Genomic DNA, 17796 nt, shown 5'->3' with positions numbered 1-17796 from the left:
CTGACAATATACTCATACATAGTGCCATCCATTCTCATTAATCTCATGCATTTCTTTTAAATAACTACCTGCACATCCATCTTTCTAGTGACCCACTAAAGTGCGGCTCTTGGATACCAAGTTCGTCCACCGCCTTTGACATTCTAAGCCCAACCTGGGTTCTGCCGCAACTGCTTTGCTCGAGATTACTGTTCTTTGTTGGAGCTATCAGACTTTGAGGCGCTCGACCAAAACCATTCACGCGCAGCTCGACGCACGACCATTTCCCCGACCCGGATCGATTGCACGCCTGTCTTTGTATCGCTGTCTTTGATTTTCTCTTTAGGCGCTGAATTCAGACATATATCATCCGGAGCCAGCTGGCGCAGCTCCTGGAGCTTGCCTCGTTCGCGACAGATTCTACCCGTTCGTCTCGTATCATCAAGGATTGAATCACTTTCGACCGGGCCCATCGCACCCCTTCAATCGAGATACTCGTGACTCTATCGAGTAGCGACCGCTTGCGTATTCTCAATTCTGATCTCCCGATTGCCGTTCGCGACTTGGACATTATCTTCTGGTTTCGCTGGCCTTCGCCGACGCGCCTACTGAAATCGCTTGCTTCGTGATCGAGACTTGGCAACACGACCTTTTTCTAAAAATCGCAGGATGGCTTCCGAAGGTGCTTCATGGGGAGGAGAGGATACTGGCGCGCCGGGTTTTCAAGTTCAGCATAGCGAGGAACAAGTTGATAACTACGCTCAAGACTCTCTTGCCTCTGGTGACGCTGATACAGCAGATAATGGTACAGAAGATGATGGGGGAGAATATGATCCAGAGTCAGTCACCATTGGTACACCTGCGCCGGTTGCTGAACAATCTGCGGCCACTGCTCAACGTCAACCGTCCAAGCCCAAGATGTCAGGGGGCTTTATTGTTGAAGCATCCGATGACGAGGATGAGGGTGAAGATGAAGCTGACCAGCCTTCCAATACTGCTCCTCAATCGGAAGAAGTGCCCTCGCTCCCCCATCCTGGCCGTTCCACTGCATCTGATGAACCCGCTCAGCCAGCTCCAACCCATACACCTGTCCCTCCTGCTGTTCCTTCCAATGTGACTCCAGCTTTGGCTGGTCTCGATCCTGTTGCTCTCCTCGAGGCTCGTGTTAAAGAGGACCCTCGTGGGGATATGGATGCTTGGCTTAACTTGATCGCCGACCATAGACGCTCAAGCCGACTTGATCAGGCTCGAAGTACCTATAATCGTTTTCTCGAAATATTTCCACAAGCTGTGAGTGAACTTCATTCCTTCCAGTGATATGTATTGACAACATATACCAGGCTGACGTCTGGGTCGAATGGATCGAGATGGAGCTTGGTCTCGACAACTTTGTCGATGCTGAACAGCTTTTTGGAAGATGTCTGATGACTGTACCCAATGTCAAGCTGTGGACAGTCTATCTCAACTATATTCGCCGTCGCAACGATCTCAACAATGATCCTTCGGGTCAAGCTCGCCGAACTATTACCCAGTCCTATGAGTTTGTCATCGACAACATTGGTGTGGACCGAGATTCCGGCAATATCTGGCAAGATTATGTCCAGTTCGTCAAAAACGGCCCCGGCCAAATCGGCGGTACAGGTTGGCAGGACCAACAAAAGATGGATCAATTGCGCAAGGTATATCAACGCGCTATTTCCGTGCCTATGTTGACCGTCAACAATCTCTGGAAGGAGTATGACCAGTTCGAGATGGGACTGAATAAGATGACTGTATGCTTTTCCCCTTGGCCTACAATAGCATAAAAGCTAACATTAACAGGGACGCAAATTCATACAAGAGCGCTCGCCAGGCTATATGTCGGCCAAGAGTGCCAATATTGCTTTGGACAACATCACCCGGCACCTCAGACGCACTAATCTTCCCAGGTTACCGCCAGCTCCAGGCTTTGATGGGGACCAGGAATTCAGAGACCAGGTCGAACTGTGGAAGAAGTGGATCGCTTGGGAGAAAGAGGATCCCCTTGTCTTGAAAACCGACGAGCCCAAAACATACAACCAACGGGTACTCTATGTCTACAAGCAAGCGTTGATGGCACTCCGTTTCTGGCCTGAGATCTGGGTTGATGCGGCAGAGTGGTGTTTCCAAAACGACATCCGGGAAAACGACAAAGAATTGGGCACAGAATTGCTGCTTGAAGGCATTCGAGCAAACCGTGAAAGTGTTTTGCTCGCCTTGAAACACGCAGACCACATTGAAGTCAACTATCCTGGCAAAGAGGTCGACAAGGCCGAGTTTGCCCAGGCTGTCCGAAAGCCATACGATGATGTTCTCGAAACATTGTACGAAATGGGTGACAAAGTCAAAGAGCGGGAGAAGTTGGAGGTCTCTACATTGAGACAGGCCGCCGCACAAGATCTGGTTCAAGCTTCCATCGAACACAATGATGACGACGACGACGAGGAAGACAGCAAGCCTAAGCGTTCGCCCATGGAAGAACGCATTCTTGCAATCCAGAGAGGATACGCTGCTGAAACACAACTTCTGTCCCGTACGATTTCCTATGTCTGGATTGCTCTCGCAAGGGCCATGCGCCGCATTCAAGGCAAAGGCAATCAGTCAGAAGGTGGTTTGCGCAAAGTCTTCACTGATGCACGCCAGAAGGGACGACTCACAAGCGATGTCTACGTAGCCGTTGCTCTTCTTGAGTCTGTTGTCTACAAGGATCCTGTAGGCGCCAAGATCTTCGAAAGAGGCGCCCGTCTGTTCCCCAACGATGAGATGTTCATGATAGAATACTTGAAGTATCTTCATTCCAAGGATGACACGACTAGTAGGTTTGGAATATCCGAAGAGGCAACGCTTGAAACTAATCAATTATAGATGCGCGAGCCGTATTCGAGACTTGTGTCACCCGACTGGTTTCCAAACCAGAGACTCTAGCAAAGGCAAAGCCGCTTTACGCTTATTTCCACAAGTACGAATCGCAGTATGGCGAGCTATCGCAAATCTCAAAGCTGGAGGACCGGATGGCAGAACTCTTCCCTGAGGACCCCAAACTGAAGTCTTTTGTTGCCAGGTTTTCATCCGACAAGTTTGACCCAATTGCTGCCCCCATTATCATTTCGAAGGCAGTGCAAATGAGGCCAAAGCAAGTCATGCCCACTATGGTCGAGCAGCCTATCTCGCTGCGAAACAGCCCCATGCCAGCGCGACAAGAACAGAGTCCCCGTCCTCAGTATGTTCGGGCAACTGCTTCTCCAAAACGGCCTCTTGCCGTAGACGATGATGAGCTTAACCCCCCAAAACGACTCGCTAGAGGAGTGTCACCTCTCAAGGGTGCAGCGGGCCGCCGCCTTGACCAGCAGCGCCGGAACCAAGCATCAGCGTTACACAGGGATATCACTTTCCTTCTTAATATCCTTCCCCCTTCTCAGAGCTTTGACGCACAGCGCGTTAACCCCACGGCCATGGTCTCCATTCTCCGAGACGTCCAACTTCCTGATGCCGCCACATTGAAAGCTACAGGTGGTGGCCAGGCACGCTTTGGTAATCCCCCCCACACTAGACAACCTTCGGGCGAGTTCGGCAGCAGGCCGCTGAGCCCATACGGAAGAGTGGCGTCTGCAGCCGGCGGGTATAGGAACTCGCCGCTGCGGCCGGAGAGTGGAAATACCTTCCAAGCCAACCCCTATCCTCCTCCTGACCCGAACGGCCAACTGCCCATGTGGCCGCAGGTACCTGGTGGCTACGGCGCACCGGCACCAGGGCAGTTTGGAGGATATCGATTTCAATAAGAAACCACTCGAGAAGATGCCAATGATCGATGACAAGGGATCTTGGGCTGTAGACAACATGATCTAATTATACCGGTGAAAAGGGGGTTTTGGATGACGTTGAGGGCTGTGCTGGGATTGTCTTTGCCTCGCGCGTTATGCATGGTATGGCGTTTGGGGGAATGAGACATCAGAAGTGGTGGGTGACATTGATATTTCGTTTGTTGAGAGGATGAGATGCAGCAATATTATCTGCTTACTCAATTGGTATCAAACAACTTCAATAACCTTTTATAATTGACTCGAGTCCTGGAATATGTACATACTTTGTGCTTGTGCTTTGTGATCATTGTAACGTTTGTCGAGTTTTTAGCCGTAGACGGCTGCAAACTGAGAATTGATGCCACAACGGATTGCTACGTAGCGAGCCGCATTTACCCATATATCAAATACAGTGTCTCTAATTCTGCTTGCCACGGTCCGTATGTTTATGAACACTACCGCCACAATATTTTGTTTGACAATAAACACACTGTTTAGTCTGGGTTGTGGCTTTGACCAAGTCGTTGGACCATCCAAACACTCAACTGACACTCAACCTTGTTTATCAAACGAAAGTTCTTACAAGCTTTTAGCAAGCTTATATGAGTTCAAAAATGGCCAATTGTATTGCTAGATAACATTTGGCATTGATATATTCTTGAAATATCCTTGTATGTGATGATACTCGTAGCTAATTCCCATCACTTCATTGCCAGTGCCGCCGTTGCTTCCTCAATTCCTCAATGCATCACGGGATCCATAATCTGCCAGTGTTGTTACAGTGGCTGCCCTTAATTCCTCAGTGTAATCGCTGCCTGATTCTTGGGGCGTTTTGTTGATATCTTTTCTCCGTGCACATCCTAAACTCATCTTCTTCTCTCCTCGTGCACTTCCTCACCTCAGCACCAACACTCCATCCTAAACTCATCCTAAGCTTCAATTTGGGCACATCACACAGTGAGTCACTGCCTCTCCAGCTTCCCTCTCTCTTAGCTATATAATCCCCTCCTCTCTCCCTCTTCCTCTCTCCTTCCTTCTTCCTTCATCATCACCACCACTTCTTCCTGCGCTTCCTCTTCTTGAGCAAGCACATCAACAACTCTAGCTTCTATCAAGCCTTACGCAAGCACCAAATTTCTCTTGCTTGGCTTAAACAAAGCTCCTTTGCCCTCACAACAAATTCTCACATCAATCAGATCCCAAACCTCGTGCGCTTGCACAAACGCGACAGCAAATCGTTTGCTTCCGTGACCGGTGAGTCTCTTCCTTCTTCCCTTTCTGTCATCTCAGTCCAAGCACCTCTTCCCTCAGGACTATAAATACCCTCTCTTTCTCCTCTTCAAATCCTTTTCTATCCTTCAACACTTCCCTCAACCTACCTACAACACACTTCAAGCATATTCTACCTTCACTCAGTTCAATCTTTCTTCACCAATCATCTTTTACATTCCAGTCACTGACTCTTCCAGACACATCAGTCACCATGTCTGACAGAGGTCGATCGCCTTCCCCGGCTGGGTCTCGAGGTCCCTCCGGCTCGGGACGACGTCCTTCTCAGTCTCCCGCACGTTCTGCGTCTGGCTGTACTGCTGGTGGCGCCGCTGTCGGCTACCAGAAGCCCCTTGGCTTTGATCCAGCCAAGCCCCAGGGTCAGGACACCCAAGGCAATACCCGAATGGAATTGCCCCCTGACGCTTACGTGGCCGAGACCAAGAAGGACTTGTTCACGCTGCGAAATGGGCGCTTCAACACTGAGGGGAAACCCGAGCAGATCGAGGTCAACCAGTACAGGATGACCAGGTTTGACTACAACAAAAAGATTTATCAGTACGACGTAAGTAGCTTCCATATGAGTTCATATTTCATGCATTCTAACACTCACTACAGGTTTTCATCTCTCCCAACCCGGACAAGATCGGCCCCGTCATGAAGAAGATCTGGGCGCATGCCACTACTCGCAATGCCCTGAAAGCCTACAAGTTCGACATGTGGCTCTTCGATGGGAAGAAGCTGGCATGGAGTCCTGCTCTTGTGGAACGTGGCGAGGCTCGTTTCACTGTCGACCTTGACGAGGGCAAACGACCTGCTGGTGGGAGAGCTCGCGAAGGCGGCAAGTTTCTTGTCACAATTCGCAAAACTACCGAAATTCGAGTTTCTGCTCTTCAAGGCTATCTCGAACACAAGATATCTTTCAACAACAGCGTTCAAGAGGCGCTGAACTTTATGGATCATCTTGTGCGACAGTGGCCTTCCAAGAACCTCCTGGCCATCAAACGAAACTTCTACAAGACTGGTCAGCCTGGAGCTCCTCTTCAGGATGGAGCTATTGTTGAGGTTCACAAGGGCACATATGCTTCCATCCGCATGAGTGACAATATCAAGCAGAGAGGTGTTGGCCTCGGCTACAACATTGATGTTGCCAACACTTGTTTCTGGATCGGAAATCAGCCCATGGACAAGATGGCTTGTAACTTCCTCGCCACTCTCGATGGGAAGTATGGAGGACATACACCTGCCACCATCAATGAGTTGCTCAAGCCTGTCCGGGACCGCAAAACTGGACGCTGGGCCTCTTCGGATGCTTTCAAGCAGCTCCGAAAGATGCGCCGACTCAAATTCAAGATCAAGCACAAGGGTCGGAAAAACGAGGACAAACTGTACACCATCCAAGACTTTGCCTTCAATGAGAAATTCGGCGAAGCTGGCGCATCGGCCAGGACCTGGACTTTTGAAAAGGACGGGAAAGACATCTCAGTGTATGAGTACTACAAAAAGGAGTACAACGTGACCCTGAGACTGTCTCATCTTCCACTTATTGATGCTGGAAAAGGTGGCATGATTCCTATGGAGCTTGCCTTCGTTGAGGATATGCAGCGATATCCCTTCAAGCTTAACCCCGAACAGACAGCCGCCATGATCAAGATTGCTGTCACCCGTCCAGCTATTCGCAAACGGGACATTCAGAACGGAGCAGCTGCCCTGCAGATCGGCCAAGATCCGTTCCTGAAGGAGTATGGCGTCAACTTTGAGCCGCAGTTTGCAAAGACCGAGGCACGCATTCTGACTGCCCCCATTGTCAGATTTGGACAAGGTACAGCCGAACCCAGATTTGCTGGTCGTTGGGACTTGCGAGGCAAGAAGTTCTGGAAACAGAATGTCGCGCCTCTCCAGAACTGGGGCTTCATCGCCCTAGAGCAACAAGTGCAGCTACCCGTTATGCAGGCTTTTGCCAATACCTTCAAGAGCACCTACATCGGTCATGGAGGTAAAGTGACTGCCGACCCTATCCTTTTGCCTACACCTGGCCCTCTCCGCTTTGATGCTGCGGGCGCCATTGCGCACGCTCATGAGCAGATCACGAAGCAACGGGGCTACACCCAGCTCTTGTTTGTTATCGTCTCCAAGAAGAACAGTGGAACTTATGAGCGCCTCAAGAAGTCTGCGGATTGCAGATTTGGTATTCTTACCCAGGTCGTCCTCGGCAACCACGTGCAAAAGAACAATGGGCAATACCATTCAAATGTGTGCATGAAGGTGAACGCCAAGCTTGGTGGTGCCACTTCCTGCACTCCTCCTCTGTGGAAGACACCTACATTCTTCCCCGACAACCGCCCTACCATGATTGTAGGTGTTGATGTATCCCACGCCGCTCCCGGAGGCGTAACCCCATCCACCGCCTCGATGACTATGTCCGTGGACAAGGATGCCACTCGTTACGCCGCCGTTGCTGAGACCAATGGATACCGTGTCGAGATGCTGACCCCCTCGAACATCCGATTCATGTTCGGAGAACTCATACCTCGTTGGAGAGCCAATCACCAAGGACTGGTTCCTAAACACCTGATCTATTTCCGAGACGGCGTAGGAGAGGGACAATTTGCGTACGTGTTGGACCAGGAAGTCGAAGAGATCAAGAAATATCTTGCCACGATTCTCCCTGGTGGACAGATGCCGAAATTCACTGTGATTGTGGCCACCAAGCGTCACCACATTCGTTTCTTCCCTCAGAGAGGAGATAAGAATGGCAATCCTCTGCCTGGTACTTTGGTTGAGCGAGAAGTCACGCATCCTTTCATGTTTGACTTTTACCTCAATTCACACGTTGCTATCCAAGGAACCGCTCGACCGGTTCACTACCACGTCATCTTGGATGAGATGAACATGCCGGTCAACGATCTACAGAAGATGATCTACCAACAGTGCTACTCGTACGCACGTTCGACCACTCCTGTATCACTTCACCCGGCGGTCTACTATGCGCATCTCGCTAGTAACCGAGCTCGCGCTCATGAGAACGTCAACTCTAGTGATGGTTTCCGAATCGGTCCCAAGGGCCACGAGATCGCTGCGGAGAAGCAGGCGCATGGTGCCTCCACCGGCCTTCCTAACAGGACCGTTGAAGCACCTCCGTTGATCCGCCTTGGCGGTGCACTTAGCCAGACGCCTCTGGATGGTGAGCAGCGACAGAGAGACTTTTTCCGCGGCACTATGTGGTACATCTGATCTGTGATGAACGATACCATGGATAGGAACGTGGATGGTGATGGAATGACAGAGATGATGGGGTGACGAGAATGGAGAGTTGATCGCTAGGGCGGTGGGAAGGGCATGGACAATGCGAGCGATCTTGATTTCTGGTGTATAAGCTAGCGGACGCAGCTTTGAGGAAGCACAGGATCATATCAAAACTAAAAGGGGCGACCGGTTTGGCGGGAAGTGGCGGTGGAGGTTGATTTTACCTGTTCTTAAAATAGCTCTTGATCAATTCTATTCAAGTGATCTTGCCACTGTTGCTGTTTGAAAATGTGACTTGTGTTGTGGAAAGATCATGCCAGTCTCGTGCACAGCTAATGTGAGATTGAGAACGAATTTTGATTCCCCCTGACTTGGCTTCGATATAACAAGAGGAATTGCTTGCCATTTCAAGGAGTATACAAGTTACGTCTACATGGCCGACTATTTAATCTACAGTGTCATGAAGTTGATGATGGATGGATCACGGAGTGTGATAGAGGTCTATGATGAGTTGCGAATCCATAAATTCTTGAACATGGTGCTTGCGAGCAGTGGAGAGATTTGGGCCTTCTAGCTATAGAGAGACTGTGAGACAAGTATGAGAAAATATCTGAAAGCGTTTGGCGGCCTGACTTGGGGAGAATCCGACTATATCCGATACAGAGTTGCGATGTCATCTGCTTGAGTATCATGGATAGTATTTATTTAGTCCATTGAGACAGCACATTAGTTATGCTCAAATGAGCCAAAGGCTCGATATTGATATACTGAAGCTCAGAATATAATAATATCCATCGAGATCTCGTACTGGATACTGTTATGTCCCAGCGGATTGAACAAGAGCAACCCAGTTCTTCCAACATATCATTATAGGGTATCTTTGGTAGGGATAGAGCCATCTCAGGGTTGCTGCTAACTCATCGCTTGATTCAGACATGGAAAACGGGCATGTTGATCTCCTAAAGGTGAAACATACCCATTCCTGATGTGGTTGACCATCCCGATCAGCCAAGACATTTCCTGTTCTGCTAAGCTCTCCTTCTGGATGTCTCAAACCCAAGACAGGCCTGAAAGCGGCAAACCACATCATCGGGAGCCTAAAACGTCGCGTTGAACACTGCAAAAAATTACCCGAGATGGATGGTTTCGGAGGCTTGTCTCAGATATTCATCTCTGATCTTCTGTTCACGAATAGCCAAGAGAATCATGGCCACAGCAAGACCAAGGGCCTAGGCCTGGATCAAGGATAAATAACTCTCTCTTCCATCTCTTTCTGACTTCGAACCGTCTTACTCAACCAGTCACTCACTTACTCCTTGTGTGTTCCTAGTCATTCTTTATTTTTCTTTGTTGCAACATGGTTCGACCAGTCTTCTTTGCTGGCATCTTTGCCGCTGGCGTTTTCGCACAATCAACCGCTGATCCTGCTCTGACAAAAGACGGGGCGTTCCAACATCTTGGATGTGTTGCTGTTAGGCCCGGCACCTTTCCTCGTCAGTTCGATCTGGGTCAAGCTGGGTGTACTTCGTCATGTTCATCAAACGGCAATATCATCGGCTTCCGTGGAAACAGCTGTGTCTGCGACCGTCTTGACCTCTCACCAGGGCCCATCGCCTACCGCGTTGCAAAGGTTGATAATGCTCTCTGCAATCAATGGTGTGACCCGGCCGACAGATCCAAGGGAACCTGTGGAGGAGCCACGATTCAGGGATGGCCCATCTACGACCTGTACAAGAGAAACAATGCTCAGATCGTATATGAGGCCTTCCCAGGTGCTACTCCCACTCCCGCACCTACTCAGCCCATCCAAACTGGCATGCCCATTCCCAACCCCAGCCCAAACCCCAAGCCAGGTGACGTCTGGCACGAATGCCCACCCAATGTTGTCAACTGCCCTTATCGCAACAAGTGCCCCAATGGCAGATGTCAACTCAAGCCTATCGTTCAGCCGTGCCGTGGATGTTCTTACAACGGCACTGGTAACTGGACTGCTCCGACTTGTCCTCCTGGAGGCTGCAATCAAGGTCCCAAGCCTGTTCCCGTTCCAGTCCCCGGTGGAAATGGAGGAAGTGGAGGTAGCGGCGGCAACGGTGGTAATGGAGGAAACGGAGGTACCGGAGGCACTGCTGGAAACGGAGGCAATGGCGGCAGCGGGGGCTCTGGAGGTTCGGGAGGCAGTGGAGGCTCGGGAAGCAGTGGCGGAAACGGTGGTAACGGAGGTAATGGAGGTAACGCCGGTGGATCTAGCGGATCCAGTGGCGGCGACGGGCATCACGGAGATCAACCTCCTGTCATCGTCAACTCGGCCGTCACGGCTCGCGGTGAAAGCTTCATCCTGGCTCTCGTTGTGATTTCCTTTGCCTTCACTCTTTTATAGGCTTGGGGATGGAGGATGTTATCATTATAGGGGAGTTAGAGGTGGCTTTCTGTTCTTGTAATACACTTCGCATAGAAAAGGGGTAATAGGGGTTAGATACAGCTTTGGCTTAATATAATATCACATCAGCAAGACACCGGGAGCAATACTTCAAATGGGGGATCATTTAAAATCTCTTTCTTCATTTTACTTCTATTATCGTGTCGTGGTACAATATGCGTTCTGTAGCTGACTCACAGGACTGTACATTTTCTCATATGACGAGCATGTCTTCGAACGTCGGAAAGTTCACTTAAGCAATGATCTTCTCCTTGCACTCGATACTACACTCAGTTAGTAAAATGACTTCAATGAATGCACTCTTATAACTCACCCGTGGTCGGCCTTGAGCTGCTTCATCAATGTCCTGGCAAGGCTAGGGTACACAGGGGCGACAACACCCTTATCTGTGATAGTACCGTCGAGAACCATCTTGGTAGCTACAGAATTGGTCAGTATGTATCAACTCGATCGCTCAATCTCGTAGGGGGAACATACCAACACCACAAGGAACACCGACAAGCTTGGACATGGCGGAGTAGCCACCGGAACCCTCAGGGGCACCGTACTCGATAAGGGTGGAGGTCCAGGTGTTCTGGCTGCCGTCCTTGTTGACGACCTCGAAAGTGTGTTGGAGGAACTGGATGCAAGTCAGAGTGGAACCCCAGGTTTAAGTCAAGCTCCCTATTGGTACTCACCACAAGATCGCGCTCGCCCTCCTCATAAGCCATCTTCTGCTCAAGAGTGGCGCACAGGGTGTCGAGGGCTGTTCCGCGAGGGGTGGTCTTGGCATCAGAGAAGACACCAACTATAATAGTGGATCAGCATGCGCTCAGAAACGACCGCCAGCACTTTAGACTTACTCCACTTGAGTCCAGCCAGCACTTGGCTCTTAACAGACTCGTCGCTGATAGAGGTCTTGGAGAGGACAGTCTTAATCAGATCCTCCTCGCTTGATGAGCTAGCACCAATGAACTTCTGGAGGGCCTCCTTCCAAGGAATAGCCTGCTTGAAGAAGTCTTGCTCATCAACGCTGAGGAAGCCAATGTCGACGAGAGCCTTGACGAACTGGGGGAAACCATTGTAGCGAATGGTTCCTCGGACGACGGTCTCGGCATCGGGAATACGGTAGCTATGGAGGTCAGCCACTGCCATTCAAAGTAGTTCTCTCTAACCTACCGCTGACGGTAACCAGTGCTGTCACGGTTTCCATAGGCAACAAAGTTGTAACCCAAGTAGCCGGTGTGGTAAGGCTTTGCAGTGCCCATGAGGTCGACACCAGTGATGTCAACCAGCTTGTTGTCCTCGTAGTACTTGGCGTTGTTCTTGAGGGCCAGAAGAACACCTCGGCTGCTCCAGCTGAACTTGTAGCCTAATCGTAGTTAGTGGCGGCGGCGTGAGTCATGATCGGGATTTGGAGTACCTAGAGGGTTGTTGGAGTCTGCAAGTTGGTTAGCTGTGATCATTGACCATTGAGTTGGGAGACATACTCTCAGGGGCGGGGAGACCACCGCAGAAGCTCTTGAAGGACTTGATCTTGCCACCCTCCTGCTGGATGCGGTCGATGAAGTCGACAGCGTAAAGGTGGTCGACACTTATATGTGTTAGTGAACGGTTAGAGTCGTAGATGGTCGAGAAGCATACCCAGGGTCAACCTGAGATAGTCAGCAAGCTAGAATTGGAAGACAGGATGCCATTACTTACACCAATCTCGTTCAGGACTGTGATACCGGCGGCCTTAGCCTCCTCGTGGAGCTCCTCCATAGCAGGAGAGACGTAAGAGGTAGTGACGACATTCTTCTTAGCCTTGATAGCGGCCTTGATGACGGCAACGTGGTATGTGTAGGGAATCAGAGAGATGGTGATGTCGTGCTTAGCGACAGCCTCCTCGAGAGCAGCGGAATCGTTGACATCGAGGCTGATGGCGTTGGTGTTGTCGAAAGTTCCAGCGAGGTTCTTGGCTGAGGCGAGAGTACGGCAAGCAACAGTAACGTGAACGCCAGCCTTGGCGAGGACTTCGACGGCAGGGGTGGCAACGAAGCCGGAACCGAGGAGGAGGGCGGATTGAGGCATTGTTGACGATGAATTGATATGTGGTGTTGTGATAGAGAGATTCTCGTTGGAAGCAAAAGAATTTCCAGGAGCTCTTACTCAGGTCAACGAAAATGTAAATGTTCTGCCCCGCATTTTGGTAGGTAACGAGGGGCACCCCCCCCTCCCGGCTTTCGGAGGTTGAGGGGCTGTAAAGTTAGGTATTTTTCCACCCGATACCGGGGCAATTGATGCAGAGGTAACCCGTAGCAAAGCGTTGGACTGGCGCTAAGAACGGGGTTTGAGCCTGGGGCAAGCCTGTAATGTCTTTGCTTTGTGACGAAATCGCGGGTAAAAGTGGGCATTTTGACGATGTAAAATAGACGAGTGTTTGTTGCTGTCTAAAATGGAATGTGTTCCCGAGATAAAGAGACTAATAAATTTTAACTCATAGGTAGCATTTATATACAAGACAGAATACTCGTGCATGCAATCCATATCAAAGGTAAAATGGAATCAGGCTACGCACATCAACTTCCAAGACACGAGTCAGTCTGCGGCAGATAACAACAAGACAGGACCGGAACCCCTGCAATACGAATCACACAAGGCTCAATTGGTCGGTCATGGGCCTGCAATCTCTAGCGAACAGCCCGGGGAGTTGAAAACGAGGCTAGGGGATGGCAGAAACTTCAAGATTTGGTGCTGGTTTATAAGAATATTTGGATAGACTTAGAACATCTTGGGGTAATCTGGGATGGATTTAGTTGGCTCCTTGACTCGGCAGTTTATCTTCGCAACCTGATCCAATGCCTTCCCGAGTATTCTAACACCCGCAAGCAAGGCTGTCAACCTTTATAAAGGTAGGCAGTAGTTTTTCAAGCAAGGCCTTCCAGCTTGCAGGCATGATAAACTGACCAAAGAGTTCAATTGGATACATTGTGAGCTGATAACTTCTGAAATGAGGGGGTTGAAAATTCACTCTGTAAGCCCACGGGCTTATGTAGCGACCCTCCCTGTACACATCCATACTTGATTCATTGGAATTAACCTGTCACGCAGTTGATGTAAAAACCGTGCTTATGAGCTCCTTGGAAGTTAGAAACGTCAATAAGATGTTTAACGCAGCCATAACTTAGACCGTTAGATGTTAGAAGATCTAATTCGCTACCGGGGAGTATTCAGGTGATATGAGAAGCGGTTACTATAAGTTGTTAGCATCACCGCATTTTTAAAAAGTCAAGATAACCAAGAGTTGGATCGAAACCCAATCCGGTCCAAAAGTGAACAGACTTGACAGGCAGGGAGGGCATAACAAGATCATTCAAAGCCAGAGTTCTGCAGCCGAGTTCCCCAATCGTTACCGAGATAGAAAACCACCCACGCATTCACCATCTGAAAAAGCCAGTACCATCGGTGTAGCTCATGTCTTGGACTAATGACAGAGAGAATCGATTTTCCCCTTCAGCCTGGTCCTAGTCTGTCGCACCTGGTTGTATAATTCCAGTCCTCTAGGGAGTCCGGCTCTTAAGCTACATGATAACCAACAACAACAACATGAATTAGTCAAGACTCACACCCTGAGGTGAAATTAATTGCTATTGGTAGTTGACGGAAGTCATCCTTGCTTTGTGATACCGCCTCCCTTGTTGTAATTTGGTGAACAGACCTCAGGTTACACAAGGCGTTATGCAAGGCTCAGGCCATTTGATTTCCATAAAGGCAGGGAGAATTACAATGTCACATAAACACTTGTCACATACCAGCACCAAGAAACACAATCTAACCAACAAAGGATATTGTGGTTAACCGAAGACATGTAGAAAACTCGTCATGAGAATGATCGCTGCGATGCCTTAGGCAAAATAGCACTAAGAATAGAACAAACTATAAAAAGAGCAGTTTCAGCATTCGGTCAGCCTTGAGAGTATTGTATTGATCTAAATCAAGGATATGCTCGCTGTTGGCTAATTTGAGGGGATGGGTCTCATAATGGGTGAGGCTTTACCTGCTTGACCCAAACTTGACCCAACTTGACCCAACTTTGACACCTGTAAACGCCGACCTCACATTGCGGCATCTCACCGACACGCTACTGCGTAGCAGAATATCCGCGAGGCGTCAATGGAGATATGATATCGACCGGTGAGGGAACGACGCTAATAACACTTGGTGGATCCGGCATTTCCATTTAGTCTCCCCGAATCCGGATGACAACTTGAACCATCCATCGCTTATTAGAGCTTCGATGGCCCGATGCCAAGTTTCCCGGAAGTTTGTGTCGACATAGCCGGATATGGACATTTCTTTGGGGCTTAAAAGTCAAAATGATGTCCTCTTAAGTGTTTCAGTTGAAAACGGAGAGGTAATGGGGTGAGCTGAGACTTGGTCTCAACTTAAACTCCCGTCGACCCGGTTAATCAGAACGCGTGCGGGATGTGAATATATAAAAGGTCGATGATATGATTGTGAGGTCACATGTCGTGCACTTGAGGTTTGCGATCTCGAGCGATTAGTTCTCATGAGATCATCGATTCTGAAATTTCTGAAAGACAAACTCATTACCTATCGGCCAAGAGACACTAAATTTAATTAGGATGGCTCGCTGAAGATTTCTGCAGGTCTCCAGGAGGTCGGCTGGTGATTCAGTTGTATGCTGTTGGTTGTGAATTTGTTTCTCAGTGGGTGTGTATGATCCTGTTCTGCCTAAAACACCCCCCTATTTTTACAGATGCGTGCGGATTCATGGCACGCGAGCTTGGTCCAACACCATCATCTTGCGTGTGAAGCCTTGACCTTACCTCTCTTATCAGTTTTGGTCGCCATGCAGGATTTAATAATGGCTGTTCACCAATGAATTCCTATTGAAAGATTCCCTCGAAGCAGCCTCGCCGTAGCGGTGAGTCTGAGAGGGCGAACCCCTTCCAGCCGATCCCATCAGCCAAGAAAGGCGTCACTCGCTCAAGGCACTCTTCCCCCTTTGCTTCTGAGGTGCCTTGCTTGCCCAAGTCAGCCGTAAAACTCAAATTTCAGTCATTATCTGTTTGTTCCCTCCGCCATCTTCTCTCTTCTCTCACTTGCTTTCTTCTTCCCATTTTTTGTCGACTCCATCCCTCGTCATCTTCATCTCCCGCGAGCTTTTACTTCCGAGACACGCGAATCTCCCTTGATCATCCAAGATGACAACACCATGTTTCAGTCTGCTTAGGTGCACATTAGTCTATTAGACTAGTGCAGCCAGTTTACCCTATCTTCAGCAGCACCATGTTGTCCCCCTTACTGATGCGTGCACGCGAGTGTCAACCGACTCGCCTCGCCCCGTCCCGCGGCTCCCTATTAACTAGATGGAGATTGTGATGCCGGGGTGTAGAGGAAACTCCGTCATCCCTTTACCGTTGTATAAAATGGATAGAATTTTCCCTGCATCTTGTTGCTGTCTTTACTCAAACAAGATTCAACAACGATCCCGGGCGAGCCTTCAGTACGCCAGTTTCCTGAGCTTTGCGACACAGCATTCTTCGGTTCTTTGACTGGAGCATGAAGCTCTGAATACGTCTCATAATGGCAGATACTATACAATCAGAGTAAGTTCTTGCTCCAATACTCTTTGTTGGTGAACTTTTTAGTCCCCCACAGGCTATGATGTTGGAATTAAGTTCCTCCCACTGACGAGAAATTTGTTCAGATGTGGTAGCTACGAAGAACATTACTCGATCCGATCGCAGGATGATTTGATCTGGTCCCTAGAGAGACAATCTTCAGTCCAGTTACATGCCTATCTCCGACAACCATCCAGGGACGACCCTTTTTCAGCATGGTCGACCACGCCCGTTGATCCTTCCTCGAGCCTTACCTTTCGGCACATCGAAGCACTGTGGCTTCTTCGTATCACTTCATGCGTTGCGTATATCCGTCACCGAGCCCTCGCCCTGTTGTTCCAGTCACACGTTCTTGTTGAGCCTGCAGCCCAGACGCATCAACGTCAGTCGCCACAAGCTCACACCGTGGACACTCAGCTTGATACGTACGGCATAGGAGCGCAGTTCGAAGAGCCCTGAATTCATGGACGGTCACTGCAATAGCTGTCATGCCATCGACATGATGAAGGACGTTGACTCAATGATAGCTGGGTATTTTCAATGATCTACGAAAGATGCCCCAACAGAAGATTGGTCAATCATTTCTATAAGTGGACTTGTTGCCGTCATGCCAGAAACCCTCGTCTCAAACTGTTACAATAACCCAGCAAGAGCCCTTTCTTTCACCATCTCTGCTGATTTTACTTCTTCTTATTCTTCCCCTATAATCCTCTTTGTGCTGCAGTTGCCTTTCAGCGGCTATACTGTCGTACCAATCCCTTAGATAATTTATTGCATTTGACAAAATAGTCTCATCTCACAGATGTTACTGTTCTATTGAGATGTTTCGACCTTGGTCCCCTCATTATCTGTTCTTCAGGTGAAAAGTGTCTGATTCGTTTACGAATGAGCAAGACTCAATCTCTGTGTATTCTACAATTAGATTGAGGTTTCGCACATATACGACAGTGAATATTTATTGTATGGTATGTTTATAATCTAACACCAAGCTCCTGTTTGAATCTTAGCATGATAAACTCACTCAGAGCTACGAAAGGCAAAACAGAACCCCCCCCCCCCTCTGGGGGTTCAGAAGATTCAAGACCTTTGATCCTGGTGAGAGAATTGACTGGTCAAAGAGCAAGCCAAGTTAATCATCAACTACCCTAAGCCTTTTTGTCACTGAGGACTCTAGTCTGAGTTTTTCTGCCTCCCCCAACCCCTGGTCAACCCCCAATCCCATGCTATCTCCAGTCACATCACGGATTGCATGGTTCGTCATCCTGGTGTTGAGCTTACCCCAAACTTCTCCACAGTTTCTCCTCATCTACCGACAATCCCCCAGATTGTGGATTTAATGCTATTCTGAGAGGCGTATTTTATTGGAGGGATCTTGGATCTAGTTAATCCATCAATGAAAAGCCGTTATCATTGGAAAGGAACTGACTCAAAACTGGAA

At 49.1% G+C, this 17796-nt stretch overlaps 5 protein-coding genes across 5 annotated transcripts; 4 read left to right on the top strand and 1 right to left on the bottom strand.

Moving 5' to 3' along the window:
- Positions 1 to 648: 648 nt before the first annotated feature.
- On the top strand, positions 649 to 4078 carry FOBCDRAFT_283541 (uncharacterized protein; the record flags this gene model as incomplete). Its single annotated transcript, XM_031181535.3, has 4 exons — positions 649 to 1269; positions 1320 to 1751; positions 1801 to 2812; positions 2863 to 4078. The coding sequence occupies 4 exons, from the start codon at positions 649 to 651 to the stop codon at positions 3774 to 3776; spliced, it is 2979 nt and encodes a 992-aa protein (XP_031042303.2). The 3' UTR covers positions 3777 to 4078.
- Positions 4079 to 5207: 1129 nt separating this feature from the next.
- FOBCDRAFT_151694 (Piwi domain-containing protein) lies at positions 5208 to 8556 on the top strand. Its single transcript, XM_031181534.3, has 2 exons — positions 5208 to 5631; positions 5685 to 8556. Exons 1-2 carry the CDS (start codon positions 5281 to 5283, stop codon positions 8298 to 8300), a joined length of 2967 nt encoding a protein of 988 aa, XP_031042302.2. The 5' UTR covers positions 5208 to 5280; the 3' UTR covers positions 8301 to 8556.
- Positions 8557 to 9297: 741 nt separating this feature from the next.
- Positions 9298 to 10823, top strand: FOBCDRAFT_211156 (uncharacterized protein). Its single transcript, XM_031181532.3, has one exon. The coding sequence runs from the start codon at positions 9670 to 9672 to the stop codon at positions 10687 to 10689; it is 1020 nt and encodes a 339-aa protein (XP_031042300.2). The 5' UTR covers positions 9298 to 9669; the 3' UTR covers positions 10690 to 10823.
- A 15-nt stretch (positions 10824 to 10838) lies between these two features.
- FOBCDRAFT_211154 (Saccharopine dehydrogenase) lies at positions 10839 to 12963 on the bottom strand. The gene is made up of 10 exons (XM_031181531.3): positions 12433 to 12963; positions 12373 to 12383; positions 12219 to 12322; positions 12152 to 12169; positions 11908 to 12100; positions 11592 to 11860; positions 11427 to 11536; positions 11227 to 11368; positions 11063 to 11168; positions 10839 to 11012 (listed from the first exon to the last, which is right to left on the bottom strand). The coding sequence occupies exons 1-10, from the start codon at positions 12799 to 12801 to the stop codon at positions 10982 to 10984; spliced, it is 1353 nt and encodes a 450-aa protein (XP_031042299.1). The 5' UTR covers positions 12802 to 12963; the 3' UTR covers positions 10839 to 10981.
- A 3167-nt stretch (positions 12964 to 16130) lies between these two features.
- Positions 16131 to 17140, top strand: FOBCDRAFT_3032 (uncharacterized protein). Its single transcript, XM_031181530.3, has 2 exons — positions 16131 to 16343; positions 16445 to 17140. The coding sequence occupies exons 1-2, from the start codon at positions 16321 to 16323 to the stop codon at positions 16815 to 16817; spliced, it is 396 nt and encodes a 131-aa protein (XP_031042298.2). The 5' UTR covers positions 16131 to 16320; the 3' UTR covers positions 16818 to 17140.
- Positions 17141 to 17796: the final 656 nt, after the last annotated feature.

This window comes from Fusarium oxysporum, chromosome I, assembly GCF_013085055.1.
Source record: "Fusarium oxysporum Fo47 chromosome I, complete sequence".
In the NCBI taxonomy this organism is placed as follows: Eukaryota; Fungi; Ascomycota; class Sordariomycetes; order Hypocreales; family Nectriaceae; genus Fusarium; species Fusarium oxysporum.
The sequence above is the reverse complement of the archived record's forward strand: the minus strand, read 5'-3'. Positions and strand labels throughout refer to the sequence as shown.

What these genes read in the sequence shown, in the direction of transcription:
- FOBCDRAFT_151694 (XM_031181534.3), top strand. Translation starts at nt 5,281, where the DNA reads ATGTCTGACAGAGGTCGATCGCCTTCCCCGGCTGGGTCTCGAGGTCCC. An exon ending in AAAAGATTTATCAGTACGAC is followed by an intron (nt 5,632 to 5,684) that starts GTAAGTAGCTTC and finishes CACTCACTACAG; the next exon opens with GTTTTCATCTCTCCCAACCC.
- FOBCDRAFT_211156 (XM_031181532.3), top strand. Translation starts at nt 9,670, where the DNA reads ATGGTTCGACCAGTCTTCTTTGCTGGCATCTTTGCCGCTGGCGTTTTC.
- FOBCDRAFT_211154 (XM_031181531.3), bottom strand. Translation starts at nt 12,801, where the DNA reads ATGCCTCAATCCGCCCTCCTCCTCGGTTCCGGCTTCGTTGCCACCCCT. An exon ending in CGGTGTTCCTTGTGGTGTTG is followed by an intron (nt 11,169 to 11,226) that starts GTATGTTCCCCC and finishes CCAATTCTGTAG; the next exon opens with CTACCAAGATGGTTCTCGAC. An exon ending in CAGCTCAAGGCCGACCACGG is followed by an intron (nt 11,013 to 11,062) that starts GTGAGTTATAAG and finishes AACTGAGTGTAG; the next exon opens with TATCGAGTGCAAGGAGAAGA.
- FOBCDRAFT_3032 (XM_031181530.3), top strand. Translation starts at nt 16,321, where the DNA reads ATGGCAGATACTATACAATCAGA. An exon ending in GCAGATACTATACAATCAGA is followed by an intron (nt 16,344 to 16,444) that starts GTAAGTTCTTGC and finishes AAATTTGTTCAG; the next exon opens with ATGTGGTAGCTACGAAGAAC.